At 36.2% G+C, this 18,891-nt stretch overlaps 1 protein-coding gene across 4 annotated transcripts in view; it reads right to left on the bottom strand.

The window, feature by feature from the left end:
* LOC149420712 (tRNA (cytidine(32)/guanosine(34)-2'-O)-methyltransferase-like) overlaps window positions 1-13,921 on the bottom strand; it is a 149,123-nt gene extending 135,202 nt beyond the window's left edge. For 2 of the 4 annotated variants that reach the window (XM_089636899.1, XM_089636900.1), the window contains exon 1: window positions 12,610-13,921. In XM_089636899.1, the coding sequence (XP_089493025.1) occupies window positions 12,663-13,583 (921 nt within the window). In that variant the 5' untranslated portion in view covers window positions 13,584-13,921 and the 3' untranslated portion in view covers window positions 12,610-12,662. Of the gene's footprint in view, window positions 1-10,780; window positions 11,525-12,609 lie in introns of those variants that run through there. The other 2 variants (XM_089636901.1, XM_089636898.1) reach the window with 2 other exon arrangements.
* Window positions 13,922-18,891: the final 4,970 nt, after the last annotated feature.

Genomic DNA, 18,891 nt, shown 5'->3' with positions numbered 1-18,891 from the left:
GCTCCAGCCGTCAAGAAGGACCGAGTACTTCGTCGGCACGGAGCAGCGGCCCGACTGTGAAAGCGGAGATCATCCCTTTCTTCGATCCGGAAGACAAGGCAGTCACGGCAGTGTCATGGCTGCAGAAGATTGAGGTCCTGGGAAGGGTGCACGGGTGGGAAAGTACGCGAAAGCGTGCTATATGCAGACGCGGCTGCGTGGATCGGCCCGAAAGTGGTACGACCACTTAGATAACTATGAAATGTCGTGGCCCGAATGGAAGTTGTCACTGGAGCGAGCCTTCCCACGGCATATTGAGTACGCCGACTACGTAGGAAGGAAGCGTGGTGATGAAACTATGACGCATTACTACCACGAGAAGCGGATGATGGTGAAAAGGTGCCGGTTAGACGATGAGGCGGCTATCTCCCTCATCATACGGGGTCTGCCCTTGGAGCTTCAGCCGCATGCCAGAAGCTTCAGATGCACTACCCCCGAGGAGCTGTATGTGGGATTCTTGGCGTCCCAGGAAAACTACAAAGCCTCCGAAGGCAGTTCTTCCTCAAGATCGGACAGGGCCACTGTGCGTGCCCCGCCAGCATCGCAGCCTCATCGCTGGGGGAAGCAGGGGCGTAGGCGTGACCAGAAGGACGGCGCCAAAGCAGATAAGGCCTGTTTTCGGTGCGGCAAGCAGGGCCATTTTGCGGCCAACTGCATGAAGAAGACGGAGGATTGCCCGCACTGTGGCAAGGGTGGACACCTGCCTGCCAGGTGTTACAAGCGGCCCAAGCATCAGGAGAAGGCCAATGTTAACATCCTTAAGCTAGCAGGCAGGAATGATGTTTTCGATAAGGATGTAAAGGTAAACGGGTTGACTTTCCGTGCCTATATAGACACGGGAAGCCAATCCAATATTGTATCTGAAAAAGCCTGCAGGCAATTGAATTTAACATTGGAGCATTCTGGAACAATGTTGAAAGGTTTTACAGGTGGGTCAGTAATGGCACAAGGTGTGGTGGAATTTATTCTCGAGGTGGACAGTTTGAGTCTGGTCACCTCAGCACTTGTTACCGACTGTATTATGGGCAGCATCGATATTTTAATTGGACAGCCCTTTATTTCACAGATTGGAATTACCCTCATTGTACATGATGGGCAGGCTATTTTTAGAAAGGATGTAGAAGTTAATCCTGTACAAACCATTGATCTTGCAATAATTGAAAATCAGTCATTCCAGGTTGTATGTGCTGGGGACATCACGATTCCACCAGTAACCACGGAGGTGGTGAAAGTGAACGTTTCAGGAGCAGTGCCTGGAGAGGTACTCCACGGCTCCGCGCTGTTTCGAACTGGGTGCTACAATATTCATGTTGCCAGCTTCGTTGATAGGCGCCGGAGGAGTAATGACGGTGCACAACCTTGGGCGGGAAGCCTTGAGGTGGAAGAAGGGTGAAGTGATCACTCGGGCTGTACGAAGTACCGAAACTCCAGCAGGTCAGGCTCACAGCCAAGGAGAAGTAAGTGACAACCTTATTTGTTTAATGGAGACATCAGATCTGCAGGTGGGAGACATTAGCGAAGCGGAGAAGCGGGACCTACTGCAGGTGCTTCGTGAGTTTGAATTTTGTTTTGCTAATTCCACCAATGACCTAGGTTGCACCAATCTGGGAGAGATGACTATTAAAACTACTACCAACCAACCGATCCATTACAAGCCATATAGACTGGCCTTTGCAGAGCGGAAGGTAGTACAGGAGAAGATTGATGATCTCTTGGCTAGTGATATAATCCGAGAGTCGGATTCAGATTATGCTAGTCCTGTGATTCTCGTTAGGAAAAAGGACGGAGACTTTAGGATGTGCGTTGATTATCGAGCACTTAATGCAATTACTATTAAGGATAGATTTCCATTTCCAAGACTTTGATTTATCCCGTTATAATATAGTTTTCTTAATGTTGTTAACAGTTTTGTTTCCCTATATGATTTTTTGTGATATGTAGTAAAATAGTTTTTTGATTACCTTGTTTTGTATTACCTGTAATTCATTTATGTACATTTCAAGTGCTTTTCCCCAGATTTCAGCCAAGTAATTTAAATGTGAATGTACGAGGGATGCTCTAATATAAACCCTTTCAAAATTTAATTGAACAGATATACTAACCGGCTAAATATGCTAATTGAGGGGGTGATTTTATCTTTGATATCATGTGTAATATGCTTTTTAAATGTTGTGCTTATCAACGCACAGCCCAAGTTATTTTTCCTGTATCAGGATTCACATTCTCTTCATCTTAACCTATCTGCTAGCGTTAGCCAAATAACGCTATCACTTGTAAGGATAGCATTAAGTTCGCTTGTAACGATCCTATTGTGGACTAAGAGCGATTCACGAAGTAGCGATAGCCTAACATTTTTAATTTAGGAGACACTAAGTAAAAAAATCCTAAAAAAACTCGGTAAAGAGTTGTTGAGACATTGTTTGAAAACACAGATATATGAAATATAATCAAATGACGCAAGATTTGAACCAAAACTTTGTAAAACAATTGCTTTATATTATATTGCATTTTAATTAGTTGTTATTTTATTTTTAAATAACATAAATAAGCAGTTTATCGAAGATTTTCATTTTGTTAAAAGGTACCTGCCCCGAGAGATAGTAACGACTCTGTTGTTCATTCACCACTGAAAGTGTCAATTTTGCCCACCAATCGCGCCACCGAAGGGAATCACTTTTGTCTTCCAGTAAAGTTGACAAGTTGTTTATTCACTTCAAGTTGTTGTTTACTTGTTATTTTTGAGTCGTTTGCTGAGGAATACAATAAAATGAGGTAAGTAGGTGCTATATTATGTATGTAAAAGCATTTAAATATTATTCGTATGCTTTTCACTAGGACTCAAACGGAATTATCAACAGTATAAATAATTATGTCTGTACGAAGTTGACGTTTGTTTAGAAATGTTTAAAACCAAGTAAAAAGCGATACAGTTCTTGTATTATTATATTTTGTCTTTATTATTATGTGTGCAAACCTAAGAAAAAGTGTGTAATTAAGAATCTGACGTTAATTAATAATTCTCTTTCAGTGTATCGATTAATGTACAAAAGGCAATTCGATCTGCTCGTACAACAGCCATCCAGTTTATGATAATGGCCGGTGCAATGGTCGCTGAACTCTACTAGTGTATGTACTTTTGGCGGAAATTGCGAGCGATCGAGACTGGGGAATAGATACCCAGGCCGCCGCGCAGAAAAGTCTCACAGTGAACTGGGCTGTAAACCGTTATTTTACTTTTGGTCTTTACTTTTCTGCGCGGCGGTCCTGAATTAGCGCAGGGCACGTCAAAAAATAGCGACGGCAATACCGTGCCGGGCGGGAGAAGCAAATATTCTAACTTAAAATATTAATTTAACTATGAAATCTTAATCAATTTTCTTTTTTTTTTTAACATCAATTCTAATAGACGGTTAACATTGGTAAAAAAATTACTGGAATTCCTTATTGAAGAATTAAAAAAATTTACATACAAAATGCTTAAGCGACGTGGTTCTCACAGTTTGAATGACGTCACACCCACACCCCGCCTCTTACCGCTCGGGTTCAGCTCGTTTTGGCGGACTTAATAAAATTTAAACTTTGAGAATTAATTTAATTATGAAAACAAACTTTAAAAAAAAAAAAAAAATACCATATTTAAGTTTGAATGCGAATATTGATAAAATTATTTTTATAAAATGTACTCAACTTGGTTCTTCCAAGCAACCATTAACCCCCGGAAATGTATTTAGCTATTGTTGGTTGGAAAACATTAATTCCAAAAGTTCCAACGAAATCGCTTCAGCCGCCCACCACAGACTTTCAAATGTCTGCCTGAATAGAATAACTACTATACCATTAATGGCAGATGGATGTCCTGGTCAAAATATAAATTCTGTAGTTATTGGAATGTGTTCTCGTTGATTTTCCGAAGCACCATCTTCCGTGAAAAAACTGGAACTTATATTCCCTGTTACAGGGCACTCGTTTATGCCTGCCGACGGGGTATTTGGAAATATCGAGAAGTGTTTGAAGAAAAAGGAAACGATTGTACGTCCTGATGAATATTATGATGTTATTGCAAATTTTGCCACTGTTCTAAAATTAGGCTCCGATGTACAAGTCAGAGATTGGAAAACTGCTTCAAAAGACGTTCTCAAACCTACGTCTAAATTGCCTCTAAAGTTTTTAGAAACGAAACGTTTTCTTTTTAAAAGAAGTTCCAAAACTAATAATGTTCTAATGAAGGGGGAAATAAATTATTCTGCCGATTGGGCGAATTACAAGAATTTCTGTAGAGGTAATAAAAATATGTCGATGATTAACCCAAATATAATAGAACCTGGAAATGTTGTGGTAAATCACTCAAATTAAGGGATGTCAACAATCTTTTAGAAAAGCATTACGGCAATTCCTCGAGAGAACTTACTTTTCTTGACTATTATAAAAATCTTATACCGGATTCCTCCACATTGATACCTGACTGTGAAATAGGTGAAGATGAAAGTTGTGTAGCAGATTGACAATTTTGTTTCATAAATAGAATTGTCGTTTTTTCTTGTTTTTTGGTTATAATCTTAATTATTTTTGCGGTTAAATTTTTTTTTTGCTCTTTATTATGACCATTTTTCAATATTATTTTATACTTATTTAATAATTACTTGATAAGCTACTTTTGTATTTTTTTTTATTTGAAATTAAAATTATTTGAAAATATTTGAGAAATTCAAGAAAATAATAATATTACTTATGATGTCAGGATACCGTGTCTTTTATTCGTCGCTATTTTGTTTGTTTTGTGTGATTCATTATTTTAAGAGTTACATATTAGCATTAATTTATTTTCTGTTCTGTTCTTATTTTTTGTACCTGTGTGTTGTTTACTTTGCCTAATTTTTTCAAAATATGGAATCTATTGTATTGCTAATCTACTGCTGCATACATTCTGTAAAATTGTCTTTCCAATATGTAGATTGTCTTTTATTGTAAAATATGTCTTTCCGAACAAATATGTAAAATGATACTTATTACTGATTTCCGTGTTTTACTGTAACCTAAAAAAAAATGGCCTTTTCAGTTCGTAACAAAACTAGCAAAATCCACATGTGTTTGTAACAAAACCGGCAGTGTCCAACTTTCCAGAACAAAAGCAGCAATATCCATCTATTAATTGAAAATAACTCAATAATCTAACAATTAATCGCAATAAAATGTACACAGAGTGTTACTTAAGGAAACATTTACTAACAAAAACTATACTTTATAGTTATGGTATTGGAAAAAAACAAAAAAAAAACATTTATTGCATTTTACTCAAAATGAAAAGAAGTGGAGATAGCTGTCTTTGTTTCAACACGCCTCATATTGAAAGAAATCGCGAAAAATTCAAATAAAGTGTCTTGGGCGGCCCCAACCGCATATGCAATTAGTTTCTGTCACAAAACATAAAAATAAAGAGACTAAACAATATTTTAATACGAAAAGTTATAGTTTCTGTGGTTGCGACAAAAGGAACATATTTTTTTGTTTTCATTGCTTACTTTTTAATTCAACCGATAAACAGTGGACTGAGATTGGAGTTAGTGATTTAGAACATTTAAAACAAAAGATTAAAAAGCATTCTAACTCTACACTGCATATTAATAATTCATTGAGCTTTGTTTTGTTAGGAACCATAGATATTCGTATTCAAATAGATAGTGGGTATCGTAGAGCACTCGTAGACCACAATGAAAAAATGGATTAAAATAGATATATTTTAACTACATTTTTGAAGTGCATACAGTTTTGTGGATCTTTTGAACTGGCATAAAGGGGTCACGATGAATCAACAGAGTTCGATAATCCAGGTATATTCGATGGTGTGAACTTTATACAGATATTGTATTGAAAGGACATTTAGAAAGGTCTGCGAGTTTTAAAGGTTTGTCAAAGACGATTCAAAATTATTTCTTAGATTCAATTTCAGCATTATCTTAGGAAGAAATTTGACTAGATATACAGAAATCTGAGTATATTGCAATTCAGGCGGATGAGACAACTGACAGCTCCACCAAAGTCCAAATGGTATTTGTGATCAGATATTTGAGCCCCACATTGGGGACTTGTATACAATGATCAAAAGAGGAATTTAGAAAAATTGACATTCCTCGGCCAGCCATTGTAAAAAAAAAAAAAACTACAATACCTCAATGGGGGGAATAGATCTCTATGATAGGCTCATTGCCTATTACCGTACGGCAATGTGTACCTGCAAATGGCCCGTAAGACTGTTTATTATAGATTTAACGTATTGCACTCCGATAGCCAATATTCTGGCTTCTGAGCATTTGGTTGCTAGCTCCGATAGCCAAAATAGTGGCTTTCCCAGGCGGTAACTTTGAAGCTCTGTTTTCCCCATTTACCGATAACATTATGTGAATTTTATTTCACAATGGTGTACATAAAGGATTAAATATTCCTTAAAATGTATTCATAGTCAAAATACATTAAAGGATTAGCTTATATAGTGTTTCTTAGAATTTTTGGCTTTTTTGACCTACTTTGTATTTTTCTGTGTGCTGTTTTATTTGGTCAGTCTGTATGGGTACATTGATCGCAGCGGAGCTCCTCCTACTGTGGTGACCATTATTCTGTAAACGTTTCAAAACTGAAATAACAATTAAATATTTTTAAATATATTCTTATCGCCATGGATCAATTTAATGAATATTTCGAAGAAAATAATGATAACGATGTGTTTAGTAATATTAACGAACAAAGTGAAATAATAAATCAAAGTGTAAATAATATTGAATCTTCCTTGAATAATGCTTTTGAAAACATTGAAGACTTCCAACGTGACTGTGATGACGACCTTTTGATATTTGATAACGTTGATTCTATTGTGAATAATTCTATACTAAACGGTAACGAATCAGATAGTGGAAGTGATAAATGGGGCATCAGGATATACATTTTGGCGGATTCGGGATCTGGTTATATTTATTCATTTGTTCCGTATTATGGTGCCGTAACCACGAATAGGTTAATTAGACCTGATCTCCCATTTACTTCAAGAATTGTTTTGCACCTATACAACAATTTATTAATTTCCATTCCTGAAGCTGAAGGCTATCACATGTTTACTGACAGGCTATATACAAGCCCGCAATTAGGAGAGGAATTGATGAAGTTAAAAACTCATCTAACTGGTACAATAATGATGACTAGAAAGCATATTCCATTACCAATAAAAATGCTAAATTGAAGTCAGGTGAAACGATTACATGTGTCAAAAACAATGAATTGCTTCTTGCTTGGAAGGACAAGAGAATAGTTACAGTATATACCAATCATTATTCAAATCACAGAGGACGATTAAATAGTACTAAAGGCAGACACTGTCTCGATCCAGAACAAAGGTTGGATGGAAAATTACACATACTAATGCCTCAAAATGAAAAAAAATGTCGTGAGTGTATAGTGTGTTCGGATAAAAAACAATGAAAAAGGACCATATATTTTTGTAAAACTTGTGACAACAAACCTGCTATGTGCGTTGGAGTGTGTTATGAAAAATATCATACCTTAAAAATTTATAAGTGATTAATTTTAATATGACAATAGACATTTATAGTGTTAAGTTATATATATATTATTTTTGTCAAATGTGTGTAAAACTGTTTATACTTGTCTTTTCAAAAACACCGCGTATCTGTTGAGATTCTTCTACCTACTGGTCAGCCTTCTTATTTTACCTGCTCCGCCTCCTGGGACGATCTATCTTTTGTTTTCGGTGCCATTTTCAAGTAAGTAACACCAACTAATCCAAAACTAGAGCCAATGAATTCTTTAGGAGGGTAGGTATTCCCGGAATACAAAGACCTAGTAAACCATTGATTTACAACCTTAGCCGGACATGCAATAGGGTGCTCACGAAAACATCCTTACAAATATATTTCAAATATTTCGAACAAAAAAGACACCTCTTTTACGAAATAAGTAACTTTAATTTTGTAAGAAATATATTACTCATAATTTAAATGGTTTACTAATTATCTTGACTTTAAATAATTGTGTTTTGTGACTTTCTTCGAATAATGTCGTTCTAATATATTATCCCACTGCAATGGTCACGGTATAGGAGAAACAGGTTGTCCAAAAAGAATGAGTAAAATAATGTATTTTTTTAATCTTCTAAGGAAAGTATGTTTATTTTTTTCAACCCCAGAGTAGACTACTGGTCATTAGTGAATCCAATAGGAGTGCAAAGTGTTAACTATAGTCAGTTGTCGGCTAATGTACCGGAGGAACTGTGCTTCTGAAGGGGTGTTGCTCGAGATAAGTTTAAGTTTTTAACTTTTAGCCCTCAGGATGGCCAATGGCGACCTCACGAAGCAGTAATCCAAACTTTTAATTTTACCTTTCACTCCTCACATTTTGTCGTTGGATTAAAAATGACATTAATTCCTGCCAAGCCAAAACTTCAAGAACATGTATTTGGAACCAAACTGTGTGCGTATCGAAGAAATATAATCCACCAATAAACCAGTCAATGAAGAAGTGATTTGCAAGATATGTTGTCCTGGGCGTGAGACGAAGAAAGTGCGGTGATCAGACGCGGCCAGGAGGGCCTGAGCTGCAGAACTGCAGAAGCTGCCATCGAGGACTTCGGCCTTACTAAGGCAACGCATAGAACTAACTCGGTGACAACAGGGTAGTTATAGTGAACAATGGAGAAGCAACCCCGAACCATATGACAACTAGTTATAGATGTAAGTAGAACAAAGTTTAATTTAGATTAGGTTTTAAAACTTGACAAACCTAATTAAAATCCAAATTAATGGAGAGAGAATATATGTCTGAAGAGGTAAATATAAAACAGCAATTTATTTAAATATTCTTATAAGCTAGTTGCCGGAGATGTAAACGGATATGTTACAATGGCGCCCAATGTGAAGCAGTTTTAGATATTTGACTACATCTATCACTAATGTTATTGACACTTCTAAAACCCATCCCTGAAAACAAGGTAAATATTTGCATGTTCTTATTACATATATTGAATTTTGTTTACTTTTTCTCACCTTTGTCATGTTTTGCCTCAAGTTACCGTTGTTTGGTTGTTTCTTTTTTGTTTGGCTTGTGCTAGACTTTCTATCGTTGCTAAAATAATAAATGTGCATCTTATCTCTCAGTTTATGAGATATTCAGAGCTCCATATAATGTAAACAAATGTACTGTTAGGAAGTCAGATGTGTAATATAGTCTGTGCTATTTTTTGTTTGAGGGCAATTAAATCATTCTAAAATTCAGCGTTTTGACACATTCGGGACTGTGTCAAAATTAACCATTTATCACCAATCGACGGAGTAATATTTTCAACACAAGTAAGGCGGGTGATGTCATGTGGCTATTTGTTATTTGTTAACTCTTTCCCCGCGGTGGCTGACTTTAGTCATTTTCAAGTTTCGACTTCGTTTTCCAAGCACATGTATACCGTATTCGTTCGAAATTTATTTTAAAAATAAGAATATTCATTTGTGTTGCGACTTCTCTGAGAATTTGTATATACTACTTCATTGTTTATCTTATAAAATTAATAAAACCGAGAGCCCGGCGATTGCCGTCAGTCACAGTTTTGAAACACGCGCGCAAAGAAGCTAGTGTCTCTGGCGTGAACCCCGTACCAATCGTAATAAGACTTGTGCGTCGATATCCACTTTGAAATTTTTTTTTATTTTGTTTGGTACATAATTATTTTAAAGTGACTAATTCGATTTAAAAATATTTTGTTTTGTGTTTTGTATTACGTTCCTGTTGCGTATGAATTTAAAAAAACTTTTTTTAACAACCCTCAAAATGTCGAAACGTGGCCTATCTGATATTGAAATACATGAAACAATGTTAGATGCGGATAGTGATTTAGAAATAAATGATGACGACACAGATATTGTTATTGATGAGCAATATGAAAGTGATACCTCAATGCCGTCAGTTCAGCCATCAACTTCTTCTGCTGAACCTTTGACTTTGCCATCTCACCCCAGTACTTCATCAGAACAGACATCAGATGTTATTCCTGAAGAAATTGTTAACAATTGGAGTACAGGTCCTTTTATACCAATTGCTTGTTAATGAATTTGATGACTTCTTGTCTGGAGTTAATCCGTCTACATTACTTTCAGATAATTCAGAAGAAGTTGCATATTTTGAATATTTTTTAAATAATGAGATAATGGAGAAAATTGTTGAAGAGTAATAAGAGACTAATAAATTTTATCTGGCTGTTCTTGAAAAGGGACCACCATCCAAACATTCTCGCCTCAACAGATGGGTGGAGACATCGGTTAAAGAAATGTATATTTACTTTGCTTTGACTATGTTAATGACCAAAATCATCATCTGACGATAGAAGAGCATTGGTCTACCGATCCTTTGATGTCGAATAACATATTTGGAAAAACCATGCCAAGGAATCGGTACGAGATTTTACATAGAATGTTACACTTCTGTGATTCTAGAACACAAATCCCTGGTGACAAATTACATAAAATTAAAATGTTAGTTGATCACACCAGAAAAATCTTCAAAGAGACATTGGTACCCAAAGAAAACTTGTGCATCGACGAAAGCATGATTCTTTTTAAGGGTAGGTTAGCTTTTAAACAATATTTACCTTCTAAACGTCACCGTTTCGGAATAAAAATGTTTGTCATGTGCGATTGTAAGACTGGATTTGTTTTAGACTTTATTATTTACGTTGGTGAAGGTACGGACATAACAGACAATCAATGCCTTGGCGTTTCGGGAGCTGTCGTAACGACATTGCTAGAAAATTATTTAGGTAAAGGACATAATCTTTGGGTCGACAACTGGTATAGCAGCCCAAAACTATTTAATTTTCTTCATAGCAAGAAAACTAATGCTTGTGGAACAGTGCGCAAAAATAGAAAGACCATGCCAAGTTTCGAAAAATTAAAAAAGGGGGAAATAGAGGCAAAACACCGTGGACCACTGTTAGCTTTAAAATGGCAAGATAAGCGTGAAATTCATATGATCACAACTATACACGACAGCTCTTCATCTCCAATAGGAAGAGTTAACAGGGAAACAAATGAACCAATATTTAAACCAAAATGTATCTTGGATTACAATTTACATATGGGCGCAGTCGACAAAACCGACATGATGTTGAGCAGTTTGAAATGCATGAGGAAGTCAATAAAATGGTACAAAAAAGTGATTTTCCATATAATAGATCTTTATTTATTAAATTCGCACACGCTCTTCAACAAGGTTACCGGAAAAAATACTACATTAGCAGATTTTCAATTGAAAGTTATAAGACAATTAATAGAAAAATACAGTGAACCATCTCAATTTACGTCACGTTTTTCTGATGATCCACTCCGTTTGTCAGCCAAAGGATTAGCGAAACACATGCCAGACATAATACCCTCAACGGCAAAACGTGCAAACCCATGTCGGCTGTGTCGTGTATGTACCAACTCCAAACTGAAAACTAAAGTAAAAAAATATTCAAGATATATGTGCTCAGAGTGTAATGTGACATTATGTGTTTACCCATGTTTCCGTATTTACCACGAAAAAAAAAAACTACTAAAACTTTAAAAAAATTTTAAGTGTATTTTTGTATATATTTTTTACTATTGTCGTGAGTGTACCTTCATATTATGCAAATTTATCGCAGTGAAAACAATATATAATAATTTCACAGCATAAACGTCAATAAAATGTCAACTAAAGAAAGGCTAAGTGAAGTCAGTGAAAAAAAAAAAAAAAAACTAAAAGCAGAGCGTCGGCGCAGTGGCCCTCCTAAGGACTCGTATTTCTCTACACAAGTAGGTAGGTACCTATATGTTATATCGTATATCGTATGTCGCTACACACGGCCATGTGAGGGATTCTTTGTTTCAGTTGAAATCACTAAGTGTGTTTATATTAACACAATTATGGCATTATCTTTATTTCAGTTTATCTCAAGTGAATGTTTATTGATACTTCGATGTTGGAGGAAGATTTTATGATAGTTAATAATTCAGATTATGATTTTGTTTACCTAAAATGGTCGATATGAAAATAACATTCGACAAAAAATTCATAAACAAAAAATGTGCCGCGTGGGGGCAACCGCTTAGGTATAATTTTTTACAGAAAAAATATGATGTTGCAGAGGGAGGAAAAAATATCTTAAATCTATTCCAGATGTGTAATTTCCATAATTTGTGCCTATTAAAAGTGCGGAGGGTTAGGTAAATATTCAAAACGATATCAACGGTTTTCAGGGCTGATATAATTAGTGCCGTGCCATATTGCTGACAATTAAACCAAAAAAACCTATCATTTGTGAATCATATAGCAACTGAGTATTTAAAAAAAAAACCTCCACAAGTGGATAGAGATGTGAGCATATTTATTCTTTCAGCAAAGATCTGATCTAACAATGCTTTGGAAAGGTTTGGCAAGACAAAGAAAAAACTTATTAGCAATCAAATCACTAGACATAAAGCAATAATATGCTTGCATAAATTAACAAATGTTCGACAGCACAAATAATTTTTAATCATAAGAAATCATGCAACTTACTTTTAGAGACAACATTAAACTTTGGTTGATGAATATCTGCACACAGTCAATGTTCAGGATTCTTCTGCGACCTGGGAATGTGTGGTCAGGGATATGTCCGCTTGGCCGAGCTGCAGGTTTCTGGTGAGCTGGATGGCCTCGCGGTAGGGCGGAGACAGGGGCGCCTGCACGGGCTCACGGTAGCGGTACTCCCCGTGTCCTGGTAGCTGCAGGGGCAGGGTGGTGTCCGAGTCGTACGCGCTCAAATCGCCACACGAGTTGAAGGGCACCACCAGCCTGTTGGGGCCCACCAACTGGTTGAAGTCGCAGTACTCGTGGTCTAGCAAGGGATTCACCATGGTGGGCGCGTATCCCTCGGGCGGGTTGTAGTTCTGACAAACTACGAATGCCTCTATGCTGGAGTTCCTAGAGCTGAGCGGTTTGGCCACCGTCACCACAGGGAAGAACTGCTTTAACTGCGAGTACAACAGGGTGACATCTTTACCGCGGAAGATCTTCGCCACGAACGTTCCACCTTTTTTGAGGATATGAGTGGTGATGTTCAAGGCGGCCAACAGAAGTTGCGATTGGATGTATTCGTCGATATCGTGGAGCCCCGTCACATCGGGCGCGCCATCACAGACGACTAGGTCGGCGGCTCTTCCTTCGAAATGGCCGACGATCTCCTGAGCGGTACTGAGTTTGGTGATATCTCCTTGGATTTGTACCACGCCGGGCAATGGCGCCATCGCTTGCAAGTCTACGGCAACAATCTTTACGTCACCATCTTGCGCTTGGTTGGATTTTAGTTTCTGGGAGAGGACTTGGCTCCAGCTTCCCGGAGCGGCGCACAGATCGACGGCCCGTGTGACGCCATCGAAAATATTGTATTCTTCGTCTATGTGCATCAGCTTGAAAGCGCTTCTAGCTCGCCAGCCCTCTTCTTTTGCTAGTCGATAGTATACGTCCCTCTTGTCCTTGGAAGATTTACCCATTACAACGTTTGGTGGAGGGTTATCAAATATTTAACAAATCAATTTAATATATTTTCTATTTACGATGAGTTCTCGAGTGTAGACGATTGTCGGTGCGATTGCGAAACGTAACAATACTTGGAGAATAATATTGTTACTTAGTTACTCCCATAAATAAACCACTCACGTTACTCCAATATTTAGTACAACAATAAACGCGCCAATTTAGATTAAAGCGTTGAGTTTGAGCCGGTTTGAGCCATAAATAAGCCAGCTCTCAAATAAACCGCTCGCATGAGCCAGCTGTTGAGCTTCTAACAGGCAAGAACATGGCAAGAAAATGCAAGAAAACAACGAGAACCATAAATAAACCAATGTGTGACCATTAATAAAACACTCTCTGTGACCATGGAACTGACTCAACTGACCATAAACAAACTCATGAACTGACGAGAAAAATCATAAATAAACCACTCTGAGATAGTGATGGGAATGATCGAAATATTTATATAATCGATTTTTTTTAACCGAAACATCAAAAGAATCGAATCCATTCGAATGAATCGCTCGGAGTGCGGGAGCAATAGCTACGGACAGGGGCAAAAAATTTTCCGTCGGGGGGGGGGGGGGGTAGGATTCGAAAATAGAAACTCGAATATCAAGACTATTCCTATCGTAAAAAAAATGTTTGCATATTCCGGTTGTAATTTATTTTCATTAGTATGGCAATATTTTTGGTTAGGTCATTCCCGGCAATGATTCCCTTGTTGTATAACATAAATTTGTGTAACTAATATTCATCTAAAACAATACTTGCTGCAATAATAATATATAAAATATATTATTATTGGTATATCAGTTTTCAAAAATATTTCACTTTTTTCCTAAATTTTTGTTATGTTCTTTTGAAATTATTGTTTTATTTGTTATAAAACGTTAGGTATGCTCATGTTATGTTATTAAAATGTCATATTAACACACAAAATTAAAATAAGGTACATAATATTGTACTTGTATTGTTATTTATCTTCTCTAATCTATTTCAGTGTGATGTTGTGTCAATTACTAAAATGCTTTTAATTCATAATTTACAATTCACACACGAGGTTGATTATAACATCAACATGCTTCAGTAGGCAGCCAACAATGTACTTATAAAATATTTCGTTTGTCAACTGAGATATTTTGACATCTCGAAATATAACCTTTCGAATGTGAGAATCGATTTGCGTTTTCGAACGAATTCTGACAGTTTGAAAACGATTGTCTCGGACTGAACATTCGAATGATTTCTGACATTTCAGAGCGATTGTCTCGATTCTACTTTCGATGAAATTTGAAAACGATTATTTCGGACCGTGCATTCGAATTAATTCTGACCAATCACAACGCTTGGCTGGCATCGATTATTTCTGGCCAATCACAGCGACGACTTTCGATGACGTTTCAAAACGATTGTCTCGGAGTTGCATTCGAATTAATTCTGACAGTGAATCGAGATATTTCGAATGGTAAAAAAGATCGAGTAAACCATCGATGATTCATCGATTCCGCCCATCGCTACTCTGAGAACAAAAATATTTTGTTTCCACTGGCACACGTGTTTCCGGTTTTCGTGTCTGTCCATGTGTAATATCTTTTCAGACAGGGCGATTTTAGTTGAACGACTTTTATTGAACGACAAAAATTGTACAAGATTTAGTTCAGACGTTTGAGTTTGTCTCGAACCCGTAAATAAACCACTCACCTCGAACCAATGTTAATCAAGAAGGCGTCAAATGAAGTTAGCGCTGCGTATGTCCCATGATTTCAGACCTCTTACGGAACGAATTTTAAAATATGAAAAAGCGCAAAAAAACGTCGTGTGTAGGCCAGAGACTATAATGAGAGAGATGGCGCTAGAAGATACCGAAGGCTATCGCAAATATTTGCGAATTTCCGAAGAATGATTTGATGTACTGTTCTCTAAAATAAAAGAAAAAATTCAAAAACAGGACACAGTTATTCGCGCGGCTGTCTCGGCAAAAACTAAGTTACAAAATACGCTAAGATACCTAGCAACGGAGGATTCTTTTTCAAGTCTGGCTTACATGTACAGAGTTCCAAAAACACGATATCATTGCTTATAAAAGAAATGTCCGTTGCAATATTTGATGCCCTAAAATTTGTTATGAAGGTAAAAAAATATTGTTTTTGAAACATTCAAACACGTGTTATTTAATAATTATAACTAATAACTACCAAGTTACAGTAACATTTCAAAAATAATATTATTAATTGTAGTGTTAGGGCATTCTTATTTTTGTAAACTTTTTACTTCTGAACCCAAAGACAGGGATAGCTTTGGTATAAATCATATAATCCGAGTACTTAATACATTATTTTATTGAAGTAGATGCCATGATGATAGGTACTAGGTACGCATAAATGAAACACTCCCTAGGAACGTCTAACGTCTTCTCAGTTTTTGATTCGGCAGGAAAATCGAACGATGACTCATACTTGAATAACAAAAGTAGACGGGCTGTTTACTTTCATCGCTCAACTAAAAACTTGATCAACTCTGTTGAAAGGGTGTTTACATTTCGATTAGCTTTCAAGCGTCATTCAACACAGAGTTGATCAACTAAAATCGCCCTGTCTGAACTTCATAATAGTCACTCACCGTTTGTCAGAAAAATCATAGACAAACTTTGTCTTGACCAGAAAAAGCAACAGAAGAGATGAGACGCAATTATTTTTTATTTACAGATCCCGCACAAAATAATACACTGCAGACTGAGCACGGATCGATTATTTATAAAAGTCTCCATTTAAAATTGCGCTTTACTTTCATGACTTTTGGTCATAATAAAGTGAATTCGTTTGAATTTTTTTTTTCGTTACTTTATTTATGGAGAACGCTTAACCGCCGAAAAAATCCAGAAAAAAGGCTCCCACAAATAGGCGCACATTATACGCAATTATGGAGCAGTGATAGCAAGATCGAAACATTTACATGATCGAACCATCAAAAGAATCTAGGAGAGTGGTTTATTTACGGAATCTAGTGATCTATCTATGCATTTTGCTAGGGTATGGTTTATGGGTATGGTCTTGTGCACAATGGGGACAGGTACGTGGTTGCATTCTGTTCAGGCATCTTAATGCTGTGTGTCCATACTTCAGACAATGATAACGGGTTAAGATCTTCAACAATGGGTTAAAATCTTCAATTGGGACTCTTTGGTATTTTATGTTGATTTTTCCAATGTTAACAAGTATTTTTCAGATGGCCCTGACGAGAGTAGTATATTTATGGCCCTGAAATTTGAAGTAAATAGTTTGACATGTCTTGTTGGGACTTCTTTTGTTGGACGAATGTTTTGATTTTTATTTCTTTTATGAGTTTAAATCATCCTTTCGGTTATTTTGTAGACCCTCGTTTTGCTGAGTTATGCCTCAAACAATTTCTTCCTAAAACAAATTTGATTGTTATCTTTTTACGATCATTATTGGTTTTCTCTTTTAATTAATCTCTTTAATCGCTCGGACTTCAGCAAAAGCAATAGCTGCGGACAAATGCAGATTCTGCAGATTATTATCGTAATGGGCATAAATAAACCACTAACCTTGCAAATATCTATGACTTTCAGATAGCAATTTACACATAGACATATGAATATTAGTAATAATAATAATAATAATAATAATAATAATTTTTTTCCCATTTGATATCTGGTGATTTGACGTGTTGTTGTTCTTGTATTGTTTTGTATTTATTTTACTTATATAATGCACTTACATAGTGTTGATTGACTAGCTGATCATTTGTGGAAAAGTGAGTGGAAGGGTTAAGTTTTTCCTTTGGGGAAGACTTAACCCGGACAACTAAATCGGAAGTTTAAAAAAAAAATAACATAACATTTATATAGCGCAGTTTTGTGTTGTTTCACTTCAAGTGCGCTTAACTATAATAAACTTAAAATAAAATTTCCTATTGTGTTCCTTTAAAAAAATTAATTACATAACATGAAATAAAGAATAAACGGTTTACAAAAAAGCAGAGAATAAAATTTAACAATAACAGTGCCATTTTAGTAGTGGACAACAATAAAAGACAGTGACAGTGCACGAAAAATAAGAACTTTAAAATTAAAATATTATATAAAACAGGAAAACATTAAAATATTATATAATAGGTGGACATTAAACATAAAAGTACAATAAGGAGGAAACCGAAACCAAACAATTACCGGAAAACTTCAAAACCTGGCTTTTTATAATATATTAAAAAGAAGCTTAGATTCATGAGAATATAAATGATTTCAAATTATTAAATATGATTTTCCTGCCCTAAGTGATTAAAAGCGTATTATCCCCACTCCCCACACCGGTTCCATTGGAGCCGGCTGTGCTCGCGTATGGCCTCAAGTGAAATTTGAAAACGTGACGTCATCACTCTTGTGCGAACTATGGTCGAGGCATCATCGGTTCATTTTACGAAATAACACGGCAAAATGTTGACTTGTACTATGAAAACTTGTAAAAATAGATGTGAAAAAGAGAATAAACCCAATTGTCGTATTACATTCCATATATAAGCATTATTTTACTTTATTTTGAGCATATTCACATCGTATAATATGAATCAGTTGTTACTATCACATCGAGAAACGTCTGGACGCGAAACACAAAGCTGGTTGGTTGCTGGGAAGTAAATTATGAACATTTATAAAAGTTTCTTAACTAAATACTTAAACGAAATATTCGACTCTGAAAATAGAACCGAATTTTTTTGCCGAATTTGGACTTTGCAAATTTGTTCATAACGTGGCGAGTAATTTGCGCTCCCATGTAAAAATGTCTATTCATTCAAAAGCAGATTTTACTTTTAAGAAGTAAATGGTGATATTATAATACGAGATGCCTATTTACTGTCAGATTGATTTATTGACGAATCACAGTCAGCTTCACTCCCTTCGTTCTTCAACAGTTGATTTTACCCCTCGCCATTATCTTCTCGTCTATTAATTCCTATGTCTGTGAATTTACATTATACATTTAAACTGAATAAATAATACAAATAAGTTTCTTATCTGCTTCCAGGTACAAGGAAATTCCAAATGCTTGAATATTCCTACTGGAGGTTTGAAATCTCCTCACATTTCTTATTATTCCGTGAAATCATTCTTCAAAAATATTTCATCCCCACGGACATAAAAACCTGGACACTAAAACAAAACCGAATACAATATTTACGTATCGGGCCGATTGCCGATCTTTCCCAAAAAATACAAACATAACCTATCACAAATCTATTAAATTTCCGGTATCTTTCCTATCACAG

The sequence above is a fragment of the Hesperophylax consimilis genome, chromosome 10, assembly GCF_061612785.1.
Source record: "Hesperophylax consimilis isolate HC1 chromosome 10, BYU_Hcon_1.0, whole genome shotgun sequence".
Taxonomy (NCBI): Eukaryota; Metazoa; Arthropoda; class Insecta; order Trichoptera; family Limnephilidae; genus Hesperophylax; species Hesperophylax consimilis.
Note: the sequence above shows the minus strand (reverse complement) of the source record. Positions and strands in the feature narration are given on the sequence as shown.